Source organism: Sander vitreus, chromosome 3, assembly GCF_031162955.1.
Source record: "Sander vitreus isolate 19-12246 chromosome 3, sanVit1, whole genome shotgun sequence".
Taxonomy (NCBI): domain Eukaryota; kingdom Metazoa; phylum Chordata; class Actinopteri; order Perciformes; family Percidae; genus Sander; species Sander vitreus.
The window spans coordinates 660,839-676,238 of record NC_135857.1 but is presented as its reverse complement, the minus strand read 5'-3'; the positions used below and the strand labels follow the sequence as shown (position 1 = coordinate 676,238).

The 15,400-nt window shown below is 38.0% G+C and overlaps 1 protein-coding gene across 1 annotated transcript; it reads right to left on the bottom strand.

Annotated features, from left to right (window-relative positions):
• Positions 1-1,726: 1,726 nt before the first annotated feature.
• On the bottom strand, positions 1,727-8,609 carry tlcd1 (TLC domain containing 1). The gene is made up of 4 exons (XM_078245491.1): positions 8,022-8,609; positions 6,832-6,914; positions 5,006-5,088; positions 1,727-4,339 (listed from the first exon to the last, which is right to left on the bottom strand). The coding sequence occupies exons 1-4, from the start codon at positions 8,225-8,227 to the stop codon at positions 3,935-3,937; spliced, it is 777 nt and encodes a 258-aa protein (XP_078101617.1). The 5' UTR covers positions 8,228-8,609; the 3' UTR covers positions 1,727-3,934.
• Between the last annotated feature and the right edge of the window lie 6,791 nt (positions 8,610-15,400).

The window sequence follows — 15,400 nt, the reverse complement described above, 5'->3', positions numbered from 1 at the left end:
AGCATTACATGAAGATAAGAATGATATTGATAACTTCACTAAATGTACTAATATTATCATTATTTAATGTGGGTTTTACATTCTTAACATGTAGGCCTAACGTAATGTATTCATGTATCCCTATATCAGAGATATTCTACAGGAGGTCCGTGACCCCTAGGGGGTCCCCAGAGTTAGTGCAGGGGAGCCGCCAAATTATGTTTACAAAATAATTTTTCAAAAATTAATATATGTCTAAAAAATATACATTAACATATATTTTAATAGCAAAGACCAATTGGTCTATTTGTGAAAGAAAATGTTATTTAAAATGATTTAATTAATTATGTTATTTGAATATAAGCTTACTGTGCCTATATGGTAGCCATACAGTTAAGCTTTAGGATTCACTGCCATTTTATTTTTTGTGCAACTTCATTCTATACAGAAAATATACAGTAAATGTAGTAGGGGTCCCTAGATCTTCTCCTCTTTTAGCTAAGGGGTCCTTGGCCCTATATGGTACCAAGCACTGCCAGGTTACCTTAGAGCAGTACATTTACTGAAGTAGCCTACTACTGTACTTTACTGTAACTACAATTTTTGTGTTTTATGCTACTTTATATCACTACATTTTAAATATTGTACTCTTCTAGTTACTAGTAACTTTTCACATTCATATTTAACATCAACAACATGATCATCTTACAATCATAACACATGTCAAAGTCTACCTGATTATAAAGCAGTCACATATTGAAAGATGTTTCTAATTAGTGTCAACAGAAGCTAACATTATAGGCATCATTAAGAGACTTTATGGCAGACCAGTTGTATTAGATTGCTGTGTTGTATTAGAAAAGTATACCTTAAAAAGTGGCCACTGAGTGTAGAATGTTGACAATGAGAAGGTTTTGGTCTCTGTAATAGATTCTCCTGTTCATACCGGCCGTCTCAGAGATCCCTTTCTAACTTTGTTAGAAGAAATTGGGGCAGATTCCACAGTCCTCCTTCTGTTTGAAAATGACTACTTCTAACATTAGTCTGTTTAGTACCAGGTTTCCTCGACAGGGTTTTCCTTGTTGTTAATGAAGCACATATTAGCTTTTGCTGATCTTTAAAACACATTTTCACACAGAAAAAAAGTCTGTGAATGTGTCCCCTATTTGAAAAAATGTGAACCTATAATTTAAACCAGTGGTTTCTAACTTTTCAGGCTTATGACTCATCACCAATAAAAAAGTAAAGATAGAGAAAAGTAAAAAAAAAAAAACGAATATATTTTTCTTCTTTTCTCTCTCATTAATCATCTCACGACCCCTCAGATTTATTGTGACCCTTTAGAGAGACAGACTAACCTACCTAACTGTGAGTTACAAGTAGATCCACCTCGATCAGCTACAACAGTAAAATGCTACATGCACATTGCTGCGTTAGTATTACAAATAATGTAATATTCTACATATCAGTCACAGTCTGCACAGTGAGTACATCTACTTTTGATACTTTAATTACATTTTGCGATTATACTTCTATACCACTTTTAAAATAATTTTGATTGTGGGATTTTGACATAAAATGGAGTATTTTTACATTGTTGTATTGGTACTTTTACTTTAATAAAGGATCTGTCAATACATGAATTGATGTAGCTTCACCAGACATCTCAGGTGTGAATGTGAGTGACTACATTAATGTAAAACAGTCTCCTTGTTAGAGTACATATTACAATATACATCAACACTCCTCTGGTTTAAAATATTATTTTAATTCATGGTATCGCTCAACCATCCAAAATACATAAAAAAAACATTTAATACAAGACACATTATTGTGGTCACAATCTACTTACTGTATGTTAGGGCTCAATATTTCTCCACTGGGCCCAGCTTTTACAAAAGCATCAGATATCAGCAACATATATCAGCCTGCACTATGCCTATACATTCTTATTCATACATTATCTGTGCTCTATTCTTATTGAAAAGGCACCTTGGTAAAGGCACTGCAGCACAGGTCAGACACATCTAAACTTGGCATTTGGCAGAAATAGCAAATGAAATGTACTGATAATTAGGTTTTTAAATGACACTGTCAGCATGTATTATTTATAGCATGATTAGGATATTAGAATTTTAAGTTTCACTGATGTTTACTTGTATTACCACTTGAAATATATAAAAAAGGAATGCATATTTAAGGACATTATTTCCAAAATGTGGTATGCCCATTTCTGAGGAGAGAAGAGGAAGAGGAATATATCTTAAAATGGATCTATTCTGTAAAAGTATTTTGCAGACAAGCAAATACGGTACACACCGTGGGGATACTCTTCTATCACTCCATATAAAGTCTAACTACTGGTGATAATCAATATCAGTATTGATTGTGCTGCTGCCTGCTCATTGTAGAGGGTTTCTCATGGTGCCCACTTCCTGATGAGTTCAATTTTATCAGACTGCTAGATGGCAGGAAGACCCAGCTTCAGCCCTACTTGTGTTTTATATTTTGCTTTGTATATGTACGTATTGCTACTTGTATTTTTATTTGAATTTTATTTTCTTTCACTCCTCTGTTGTTATGTAATGATTGTGTTATATGTTGGGACCCCCTCGAAAATGAGATGATATATCTCAAGGGGTTTATCCTAATAAACAAATTTTGAATATGAGAAGTTGAACCATAAGCGACTATTACTTATGTGTTCCTGTGTGTTGAATTGGTCCTGTACCAGTTCAGTTACAGCCCAGTATCCCTTCAGCCACAAATGGCATCATAGAGACAGAGTACGTAGTGTACTACGTTGCAATTTTGCAATTTTGCATTTCAAATATGTGGAAATTTCTTACCACGTTTTTTTTAAAGAACTAAAGGAATAGTTTGACACTTTTGGGACATGTTTACTTGCAGAGATTTAGACAAGAAGAATGATGCCACTCTCGTATCTGTACACAAAAGCTACATCCAGCTTAGCTTAGCTTAACTGGAAACAAGAGGAAACAGCCTGGCTCTGTCCAAAGGCAAAACAAAATAGTACCTCTGTATCTCACGAATCAACCCGTTATATCTTGCGGTTTACCTCTGTATGGAGAGAGTCTAGCTGTTTCCCCCTGTTTCAAGTCTTTATGCTAAGCTAAGCTAACTGTCTGTTGGCTGTAGCTTCATGTTTAGCTTACTGTAGCCTACAGACATGAGAGTGGTATCAATCAAGAAAGTGAAAAGGCGTATTTCCCAAAATGTCAAACTACTCCTTTGAGGTTACGTGATGCTAAAGTTTATGTTTAAGTAATAGTTCAACATTTATGAGAATATGCTTTTTTTAATTTGTTGCTGATATGTTTGATGAAACGATTGACACCACTCTCATGTCTGTAGATAGAAGGTTACAGCCATTACCAGTTTGACTGGAAACAAGGCCTGGCTCTGCCTAGCGGCACCTCTGAAGCTCATTATTTAACACATGTATTGTTTGTTTAATTTGTACATAAACCAAAGTGTGAAAAGACAAGGTGTGGTTTAATGGGTGTTTTTTTTAATTGTTGGACAGAGCCAGGCTAGCTGTTTCCCGCTGTTTCCATTCTATATGCTAAGCTAAGCTAACTGGCTGCTGGTATAGCTTCAGTACAGACATGAAAGTGGTATCAATTGTCTCATCCAATTCTTTCCAAGAAAGACTAACTAACATATATCCCAAAATGTTGACTTATTCCTTTACACGATACATAAAAAAGCAATCTTAGTATAGAGTAAAAGTGCAAAATTTCTGACTTTTTCAACATTTCTGAACAATTGCATCTTGTTTGTTTTTGTTTTTTGGGGGAGGGGTTCTTTGGCAATGAGACACAACAAGGGAACCCGTTTTCACGAAAATTGGTGTCAGTTTGAAAAAGACAATGTGTAAACTCCCATCCTAAATAACAATACAATAGCCTATAGGTCTGTAAACCTTCCCCAGTCAATCACAGGGAAACTTTTTGGAGTTGTTGTTATACGTCCCGTTGTGTCCCACAGATTTCTTACTCCGGGGCAAGAAGTCTGCACGGAGCAGGCGGTAGAAATAAATCAGGATCATAATATCCATCACTATCATGGAGATGAGGAAGAATAAACCGTTGGTCAGCCAGGTGTAGTTGTGGATGAGGTACCAGGTGAGGTAGGCCTGGGTGCCCATGCGGAACGTGATGTAGGTGAGGATGTTGACGAGTTTGTTGATGCGGTACATGGAGGAGAACTGAGCGCCTGCCAGCTTCATCAACAGCCTCAGGTGGAGGGTAACACTGTTGACCTCCACAAAGAGAGCAAGTACAGCGCCGGCTACATACAGCTCAGTGTAGAGGGAGTACAGGAAACACGAGATCACCTGAGGAGAGACACGCACAGAGAGATGGAGGTGTTTTTAGAGCTAATCTCCTGTGTTTGAGTTATATTTGTTTTTATTTGCATTTGCCTTGCTTTTATCGATTGCTTTTCCATTTAAGGTATATTGTAAGCAAATCCTGAACTGTCACAAAAAAACTTGTGTCGTGCATCAAAAGAAATTTCAAACTCACAGAAGTTAAGTCTAAATTCTAGTGAAGAAGCCACCGTTTTCAAAAAATACCAAATATGTTGGGCTAATGCATATAAAAACAGTTGTGTCAATACTTATTTCCCCCAGCTCTGGATCGGTTTGTTCTTTGGATACTTCATTAATAATGAAATGGTATTCAGTAAAAATCATATGCAACAAATCTTTAAGCCTTAATGTATAACACAGGGTATTAAGCAGGGTGAGAATATTTCTTACAACCAAAGTTTTTATTTTCTTATATATTTGGTGACATTTAGAAACTAGAGCGAAAATCAAATCAACAAAATAACACTTTCCTTTCTCTTCTTCTTCTCTGTCAGTCTTATAAACACACATGTGAACTATAGCTGAGCTTCACATAGTGACTCCGATATCTTATCTGAACCTTAAATGCAACCTTGATTGTATTAAAAAAGACAAGAAAAGAAAACGTGGCATACAGGCATGCTGTCTTACCACCACGTGATGGACTAGGAATTCCCATGATGCTTTTGCATGTCCTGTCAGGATAATATCACCTGCATCCTGCACAAAGTATCCTGAGAGGGCAGAGAAAATGACACTGTCTCTGTCACTGGTATGAGAGGAAGAGGAGAGGACGTAGAGGAGTTTGAGAATAAAATGCATTTTTACTGTACATTTGATTTTCAAAGTTTAGGTTAGGTGGAGCTGGGCACTGTAAACAGTTTCCAACCATAGTGAGTGTGTTCTTTTAATGTTTTCCCGCACTCCGCTATAAAAACCGATATACCGTAATAACAAGTAATTAATGCTCAAAAGTTGCAATTTCAGCTTCAAGAGACAACACATGGATGAAATATCTGTTAGATATGATGATGTTAAACATGTTGCTAACATGTTGAACCTGTTTAGATGAAAATAACAGCTGCTTTTAATTTTTACACGTCCTTTTTGTAAACTAGAAATGCAAACATTGACTTTTTGCCAGTTAACAGTCTCTCTTCATCATTATTGTTAGAAGATGCCAACTAAACAATTCAAAGCATAACCACGGATATTAAAGTGTGTAGGCCCCATTTAGCTGGAAGTATTCAAGTGACTAAGAGTCCTTTTGTTCCTGTGTATGAGTGACATGCGGTTCCTAATGATACACACAACCAGCCTCTACAGAACATGACCTCCAGTATCTGGCCTGGTTGGCCTCAGTGGAGCTAGCTGCTGTTTGCAGTTGTAAGGGCTGATCTCCACAGATTTGTGTTTTCAGGGTAACACATAAGAGACTTAACCACATACAGTACAGCTCAACTAGACCACAGAGTTCTCTGTGTTTTATCTTTGGTGTCAGTGGTGATTTAGAGGAGACATGGATGTTTATGTTGTTCCTCTGACAAGCAACAACTGCAAAGGTGGCGGTCTATGCCCCAAAGATAAATTCAAGTCTCAATTCAAGGATGGAAGAGAAAATGCCGTCAATCACCACATCCCCCACAACTCTCTCTTGTGCAGTAAACAAGAGCTGCAACGATCAGTTGATAAAAAGATTGACAGAAAATGAGTTTGCAACTATTTTGACAATCAAATAATCATTTTAGTCATTTTTTAAGCACAAATGCCAAACATTTGCTGGTTTCAGCTTCTCCCATGTGAAGATTTGATCCTTACCTTTGTCATAAATGATATATGTTTGAGTTTTGGACTGTTAACTCGCAGAAAACGACATATGAAGACACTACCTTGGGCTGTAAGAAGTTATAACTTAAGCACTTTTAACAGTTTTCTGACATTTTAGACAAAACTATGTATAAATTAATGAAGAAAATAAGCAATAATGAAAATAGGGCTGCAACTAATAATAATCTGTTGATTATTTTCTTGATTTTAGTTGTAAGGTCTGTAAAATGAAAATGGTGAAAAATGTGGATCAGTGTTTCCCAAAGCCCAAGATGATGTCCTCAAATGTCTTGTTTGTCCACAACTCAAAGATATTCAGTTTCCTGTCCCAGAGGAGAGAAGACACTAGAACATATTCACATTTAACAAGCTGACATCAGAGAATTTGTACCCAAACCAATTATCAAAATAGATAGATTAATTAAATAGTTGACACCTAATTGATTATTCTTTTACAGCTCCAAATGAAAATAATCCTTTGTTGCAGCCCTACATCAAACACTACAACCAAGATCATTTCTCTTTAGACTGAATATTTGTAGAAAAGTTCAAACACGTTTCTTTAATTTTTCATTTATACCAAAACCTGACAGTTGTTTTACTTGTTTTCCTGAAATGTTGTTGTTTCCCATGATGCGTTGAGCACTCACCTGTTGAGATGCAGACGAGCAGGTAGGACAGAGGGGTGTTGTAAGAGTGAATGTTGCTCAACATCTCGGGCCAAAGCACCACACTGGAGAAGGACACATGTTATGGATAGATGTATTGGCCTCACTCAGACATACATGAACTCACTCCTGGAGATATAAACCTGATTAAGCAGGTGTTTTTTTTATTTATTTTTTTTAACTTTTTGACCAATAGATATCCCTCATTTTAGTAGTTGGAGAAATAGTGCTATTAATGTTTCATCATTTCATTTTGAAACCATTTACTATCTGGCTTCTATCTGTGTCTTTATAAATACCACTATTTCTACAATTCTAGGACTATTTTCCTCTCTGATTTTGCATTATTCTTTGTCACTTCTTACTGCTGCTGGCAAAGGGGGCACACCTCAAAAAGCAAAGGGTTGTCTGTGTCTCCTCCCTGTATAAACACACCATGGCAGAATTATTATTAAGAAATGACCTATAACCCTAATGTGACTGGTAAACCAGTGTACTCTTTCACATTCGTGAAACCTTTCCTTGGCACTAAACCTACTTTTGAATGTGGAAACTTACTTTCTCTCAATTATTGCCAATTCACATATTCCTTAAATGTATCATCATATAAGTGTGAGTGCAGACAGCCTAATAAATATGATCATGTTCCCTCTTCATAATGTTAAAAGCTGAGTCACAATGGTCCCTGCCCCAAAAAATGTTTCTCATGATGCTTTCACAAGAATCGTTAAGCCAGCAGGTTTTTCCAGTTGATATATGTGCAGGCTGTGGCTGGCAGTTGGCCGCATGGGAGGCTGAAGAAATGTATTTCTTTACAAACTTCTGAGTCACAAATTCACAAGTACAAGCAAATAGCTATACAACTTTATGCAGCTCATACTGTACAGTGGTATTTCCCTCCCCACTTAAAAATGCCATTCTCTCCCCCTGCCCTTCCCTCACCCTACTGAACATGCCCTTCTTTTCCAGGCTGCCACAGACTGTCACTGCTGCACATGCACACGCGCACACGCGCGTACACACACACACACACACACACACACACACACACACACACACACACACACACACACACACACAACACATCATGTGTACTGTGAATAGACAATGGTGTCCCAGTGTGGATGGATGGATGGAAGGGTGAATAGACGGATATTTGGATGAAAACTTACCAGGTCAGGGCCCATGTCCCAGTCAGCAGAGAGTGCACCACTGAAACGGAGAGGTTCTTCCACTTCCAGGTGCTGAGGTCGTCCTGCCTCACCACTTTGGGCACAGGCAGCCTTTGTAGCAACCGGTGGATCACCCTGAACATCAGAGAGAACACCAGCACTGACGGGCCTGGGTGACTCTTCAGCACAGGGAACAGAGCCTCCATCCTCTCCTCCTCGGCCCCTGCTCTCACTCTGTCTTTGAGCGCTTGCTCTCCTCTATAGCTACCTCCCTTCGTCCTTTCCCCTGTTGCCTTTTTCACGCTCCTGTCAACGGCCTCTCAGCTCGGAGATGGGAGTGTGTTCCAGGATCCTTTGCTTTTAAACTTTTTTCAAGTCTTCTTACCGCAGAGATGATGTCCGAGTTATGCTGCAGCCCTTTTCTTCTCACGTGTTCAGCGGCCCGAGCCTGTGGAAGAGATTCCCGTAACAGCTCATTCCAATGAGACGGTGTTTGTCTTGTCTTCACGCAGCTCCTTCCTTGTAATGCTATGTGTTGCCACTCTCCGAGCGCATTTCCGTGCAGAATGCAGAGAGAGGGAGCGGGGTGGGTGGGTACTGCTGCGCCCTTTAACCACAAAACAAGGAGGGGCGAGATTGCGATCACGTTACCCAAGTAACAATCACAGAGCAGGGCTGCCGAAACTGATTTTGGGTAAGCATGTCAAAAAAGACCAATATAGGCTACAAATATCAAATAGCTGCATAGTAATCGCCTAACTTTTATGTCTACTAGAGTCGCCCCTTATATGCGCATGTAACTGTGCGTTAAGATCCCGCCCCATTCTCTCTGCCTCATGAATCTAATTTATTAATATTAATAACAACAATACTAGCTCTAATAAGTAGAGCCAGGCTATCTCAAACGCAGCGTGATTTTATTTGATTACTGGCGCTAAAGGCTACAAAGGAACTAAAAATGTATAAGGCATAGCCTAGCGTTTTAGTGGAGAAGGGACATCAGTTTACACTGTGCCAGTCGTGGATGAAATATTCAGACCCTTTAATTGACAGTAGCAATGCCACAAAGTTCAAATACAAACATAAAACATAGGCTAAGTAAAAATCTTGCATTCCAAATTCTACCAAAGTAAAAGTGCAGATCTAGACTATTATTAGAAAAATGTCCTAAGTATCGAAATCAAAAGTGTGTTATATTATCAGCCTTAAAGTAACTAGTAACTACAGCTGTAAATGTAGTGGTGTAAAGGACACACTGTTTCCCCTCTGAAATGTAGTGAAGTACACATTAGCATGAAATGGAAATACTTAAGTAAAGTAAACCAATACAACAAAAAAGTACTTGAGTAAACCCACTTTTACTCCCCTCCACTCAGGCATTATGTAAGGCTCTTGATTGGTTGAGAGGTGAGGGCCCATGGTATACCACAAGGGCCACACTTAGGTCCTCTTTAATTTCCCATTTGCATGATGCAACTGACTGGGCCACATATTTAACAAACATAGCATACATTCCCATGTTTATGCTGATAATGCAAAACTGCATTTCCCCTTAAACCAGGTTGCGCTGTGAGACATTCAGGCTGACTTTCGGATCTTTTTGTTTGACAAGCAAGTGTCAGGGGTATATCATCATTTATAACAGTGTCATATCTTGAGAAAGTAGTACATGATTTCATCTCCTCTGGACTAAATGCAAATCTCTTTTTTATGACCGAGGCCAGAAGTTGCTAGCCTTCAGCCCATCCAAAATGCTGCTGCTACTAAATGTATCAAACTGGTAATTATCAAGTTTCTTTATTTCATTATTGTCATCTTTTCTGCCTTTGATCATGTCTTACTACCTTGACCATTTGCACTCCATCAAGGGGATAATAAAGTTCACTTGGACCTTTATAATTTTTAAGGGGAAGTTCATAGTGAGTACTAGTATAAACATAGGGCTTCAATACATTACATACTGTATGTACATTAGATAATCGAATGCAGGATTACATTTCTTTTAGGTAAATTGGTGGCAATGTCAGCAATAAGTATTGTAAATATAGATATGATTGATAATGTAACATTCACGTCTTTGTTGTGTTTGGAGCATAACAATGTAAACCTGGTGTGTTAGACAGGCAGCCTATGAAGCCCTCCTTCCTGGGCCATAACTCTTTCCATAAACACAGCGTGGCTCTCATCTGATCCCCCACAGCTGGCCTCCCTGCAGCCCAGTGGGGGAAAGTAAGACCCTCCACACACACACACACACACACACACACACACACACACACACACACACACACACACACACACACACACACACACACACACACACACACATAAATATGTGTGCTTTCATGTTTGGGGTTGAGGAGGAGTTAGTAGTGTGATTCTGGCCAGGGGGATTTGTCGAATGCAGTGGTGGAATGTAACTAAATATATTCACTCAAGCCAATATTATACGTTTTACTCAACTACATGTATTTGACAATACTAGTTACTAATTACAAAATAAATAAAATACAAAATATAAATCAACTAATAAATTATGATTGTGATTATTATATACCCGGCAGTATGTAAGAAATATAAATAGATAGCTCCATCTTTACCAGCTGCAACATTAGTGATGACTCTGAGTACTTTTAGGTAGATTTTAAAGTATATTTTGATGCTACTTATGTACTTTAACTTAAGTATGATTTTAAATGCAGGAGTACTTTTACACTGTCGTATTGCTACTTTTACTTCCTTTAGTACTTCTTCCACAACTTGTTGCACCAGGTCACCCAACCCCCTCTCCTCTTATTTCCTGTTACCTCTCAAATCAAACTCCACTGTCAAATAAAGGCAAATATCCTTAAATAATACTTAGCTACCAAAGCTACAGTATTACTGTAATAGGACAAGAGTTTGAGTATAGTCTACGGTGTGAAAAGACACCACAAGATGGCGGCAAAACCTCATGTAAAGAGATAGTATTTCATAATGACTGTAATGATTCTGTTTTTCAGCTCAGTGACTACCAGTTCTTCATCAAACCACTTGGTGGCATCTCTCTCCAAAAACCTCCAGGAAGACCTCTCTGAGATAGTGATTGTTGAGTTGTGATAGAAAATTCCCTTGTGATTAATAAGGCTGCAACTCCTTTAATTCTGAAACACAGTTGCACATCATGTGTGTTATGTGTCAGAGAGAGAGAGAGACACTTGGACTAATCGTATATCTTTGACTTATATCAGTTGAGTACATGGCTCTCTGTAACAAGACACCCTGTGGTTAGAGAGAAAAATGTAACTTAATATCACTTCTTGTGTTTCCTGGTTGCCCTACCTGTGTTTATTTGGTATAGTGTGAAAGAATGAAAACATTTTGCTCTCATAGTTTTATCACACAACCCTGTAATTACTCACAGCTGGCATTATACAAAGAAACAGCTCAGGATTTCAGACAGAAGATGCAAAAGGTTTCATATTGCACTCAGGCCACAGCAAACACCAGAGACTGTTGAGCTGTTCAGAAGGCCTTCCTATATCATGTGTTTGTGCCTAGCTCAGCACTGAACCTTATTGATTTTGGGGTGATTTTTCTTTCCTAGGGCTGTTGAGAAATGGCTACTGTAAAGAGACTCTACAAGTCTGCAAGAGAGAAAATCTACGGGTTAATTGATTTCCAGCGACTGCATTGTAGTCAAGGCAAGTCAAGTCATTTTATTTGTATAGCACATTTAAACGAACAACAGTTGACCCAAAGTGCTTTACAGCTAGAGCAGGGAAGGCAGAAACAGTATGCCTTGAAAATACATAATCATGTGTGCAAGACTCCATGAATATAATTAGGCAAAGGTAAAGTCAAATAAAATAACATAGAATAAAACAACAATAGAACAAAAAAGAAACATTTAAATACAGCACTAGAAAAAGTCACACATTCCCACTGTCTATTTGCCTCAGAACCTTCCCAAGGCTGATGCTTATTTCATGCACACCATACTCCCGCCACATGAAATCCAAATTCTGTTCTCCAAATTCTGTATCCTAGTGACTGAAAAAAAGAAGAAAAAAAAAAGGAATTAAACGGAGTTAAAAGCAAGAGAGTAAAAGTGCATCTTCAGGTTTGATTTAAAACTGGCAATTGTGTTACAGGATTTGATATGGGGTGGGAGGGAATTCCAGAGTTTGGGGGCTACTACAGAAAAGGCTCGGTCCCCTCTGGTTGTTAGGCGTGTCTGGGGGATGACAAGGAGTTGGTGGGTTGTGGAGCTGAGTGACCTGGCAGCAGAGTAAGTGGACAGGAGATCAGAAATATACAGAGGGGCTTGACCATGGAGTGCTTTAAAAACAAAAAGTAAAACTTTAAAATGTATTCTGAATTTCACTGGCAACCAATGAAGCTCAGCTAAGATGGCAGTTATGTGGTCATACTTTTTGGTGCCAGTGAGGAGTCCTGCAGCAGCATTCTGGACTAATTGGAGTCTATTTAAATTATATTGGGTTAGGCCTGTGATAGTGAGTTGCAGTAGTCTAAACGTAAGGTAATAAAAGCATGAATTATTGTTTCAAGATCATTCTTAGGTAAAACGTATTTCAGCTTAGCTACTGTTCTGAGCTGATAAACACTACCTTTAACAACAGAGCTGACTTGTTTATTAAAATTAGGAGAGCTGTCGAAGAGAACACCTAGGTTTCTGACCTCACTCTGCAAATTTGATGACCAAGGGCCAAGGGCATTGCTCAGGTTTTTTGTAGTGGTGGGGGATCCAAATAAAATCATCTCAGTTTTCTTTGTATTCAACTGGAGGAAGTTTGCTGCCATCCAGGATTCAATGTCCTCCAAACAGCTAAAGATTGTATTAATAGATGAAGTGCAACTAGGGGAGATGGGTAAGTACAGTTGTGTATCATCAGCATAGCAGTGGTAATATAAGTTGTGCTTTTCAAGGATAGAACCAAAGGACAGCATGTATAGGGAGAATAACAGGGGGCCAAGAACTGATCCTTGGGGGACGCCAAATGTAATACCCACTGGAGAGGACTTAGTACCTAGTTTCACAGAGAAAGTTATTTCTGCCAAGTAGGATTTAAACCAGCTTAAGACAATCATTATGTAAACGGCCAAACAAAAATTGGTGTGTCTTTGGTCAGGGGGAGATTTAGTTTTATTCTTGAGCAGTAATACAGCACTTTTCTACTGCAGGTAAAAATAAGGGTTATTTGTAAATTACATATGTTTTCAAACTGTTTTTGACATTGGTTAAAATAATTGATTATGTCCATACTGTGTTTGTAATCCCAAATTTGTCAAGTTTTTACTGCTAGGCTTGCAAGGTGCTTGACAAAAAACAAACAGCCTACTGTAAAACAAGAAACATCAAGTAAATAGGGGAAAACTTACATAGCAAGAACAAAGAAGTACCACACACACATACATATGCAAAAATATGTTCTAATGCTTACAAAGCCTATATAATATGTTGAGAGAGACTTGTAACAGTAGGAAAAGCACGTGTTACTCACATCATTAACAATTCATTAATTTGATTAATAAAACACGTGTTTTTCCTGCTGTGTAATGTCATAATGTGAAATGTGTCCTGTGTGAAAAAGGCCTCTGTTAAAGATGAGAGAGAAAGAGGTGAACGCATTGCTGTGATGATATAACCACCCACAACTTCCTGTCATGTCTCGAGAAATCTCCATAGATTAATGGATCATACCTGGGGTTTAGCATCAGTTTCACTGTCCTACACAGTGCATTCCTGGTCACTGACTGTTCGATTGGAGAAAGATCTCTGACAGCAACACAAGGCCAAATATGTCACTGAGCTGGTCTGAGAAGTCTGCCACATATACTGCAAGGCTCCTTTAGGTGCTCCTTTGAGATATTATATCCCTGAGAAAAAGCAAACTATTGTTTGATAAACTACCTACTCACCTATCTTCCCTCTGCATAGCTTCACTTGAAAAAAAACTGCAAATTGTAGGCCTAGAGAAAAGGTTAAATTACATGAAGATCACTGTTTGTGGTGATATATCATTATTTCAGATTGATGATAATAGTGGAGGTATGTACTCCAGCCCAACACAGAGCAGGCTTTGTCACAGCACAAAGCATTTATTATCCCCATCGTGGCTGAGAGGGGAAACAGTGTTCATGTAGCCTTCTTCCTGCTTATATCAGACGAGGGGAAGGCGCTTTATAATCAACAGGCGTCTGGATGTAAAGTCCATGCTCAAGACGCTACACTAATCTCATCTGTCTCACTGTTTCTCTCACTGCCTCACTGTCTCCATTTCAGTTTTCACTTCATTTTATTTGTTTCCTGTTGTTGGACAGCACTGTGCTGAAGACATTTTGGATATGTCAGTACTAATAAAATCACATAACGTATGACAAAAGCAATAACTTGGTTTGTAACCTAAAATAGTGAGTCACTTTTCAGAAAGGAAAAGTTATGTGTTGGATTTGATCTTTCCTTTATCGTGAATACTAAATCTGAAGACTTCAAGCTAAATTGCTGTTAGTGGAAAAAATGAAAATTATAACATTAAGCATAACAAAATAAAGCCACATTGCTCGCTCTTATTCTTTGCTGATTTCTTTGATTTGTGTGGTGTTCAGTACAGCTGTACAAGTATACATGTTCTGATGGTTAAAGAAACAAAGTCACCGACTTTAAAAAATATTTCAAGCAAGGCTAAACAAACCATAACCAGAGTAAATATATTCAGAAATGTGCTGTAACAAGTCAGGCCATTAAAACTGAGGGAAGAAAAGATGGGCACATAGAAATGACTCTATTTAATAGGCCCTTTTCAATGCAGACATTTTGACTTGTCGCTATAACTGGCACAGGTTGCACTGTCACACTGCCATGACGTACTGCAACACTTGAATAGAACAGCGCCATCAGTAATAACACCTGTACTTTTCCTACTTTAAGTGTTTTCTTCCTTCTGCTTTCATGGCCTGACATGTTACATATCTGACCTATGGTGTACTGTACATACTGTATCTGATTTATATTGTACACTTTTTCATATCAGGTACCTCCAGCTGTTTATGTATATTATCTTATTATTGCCATGACTTGTACTTACAGTGCCATGAAATAGTAAGTAAACCCCTTGGATTTCTCTGCATTCTTGCATAATTTGGTCACAAAATGTGGTGTGATATTCTTCAAATTAACAATAATAGATAAGCTACAGCTACTTAAAATAGTAACATCAAAACAATTTCATGTTTTGGTGTATTTATTGAATTGTTTGCTTAAATAAGTCAAAGTCAGGTGGGAAAATGAAAGTGAACTATTGGTATTATTAACTTTAGTTATTATTTATTTATTTATTTATTAATATTATTAACTTATTTTTCTTCTTTTTACAGCT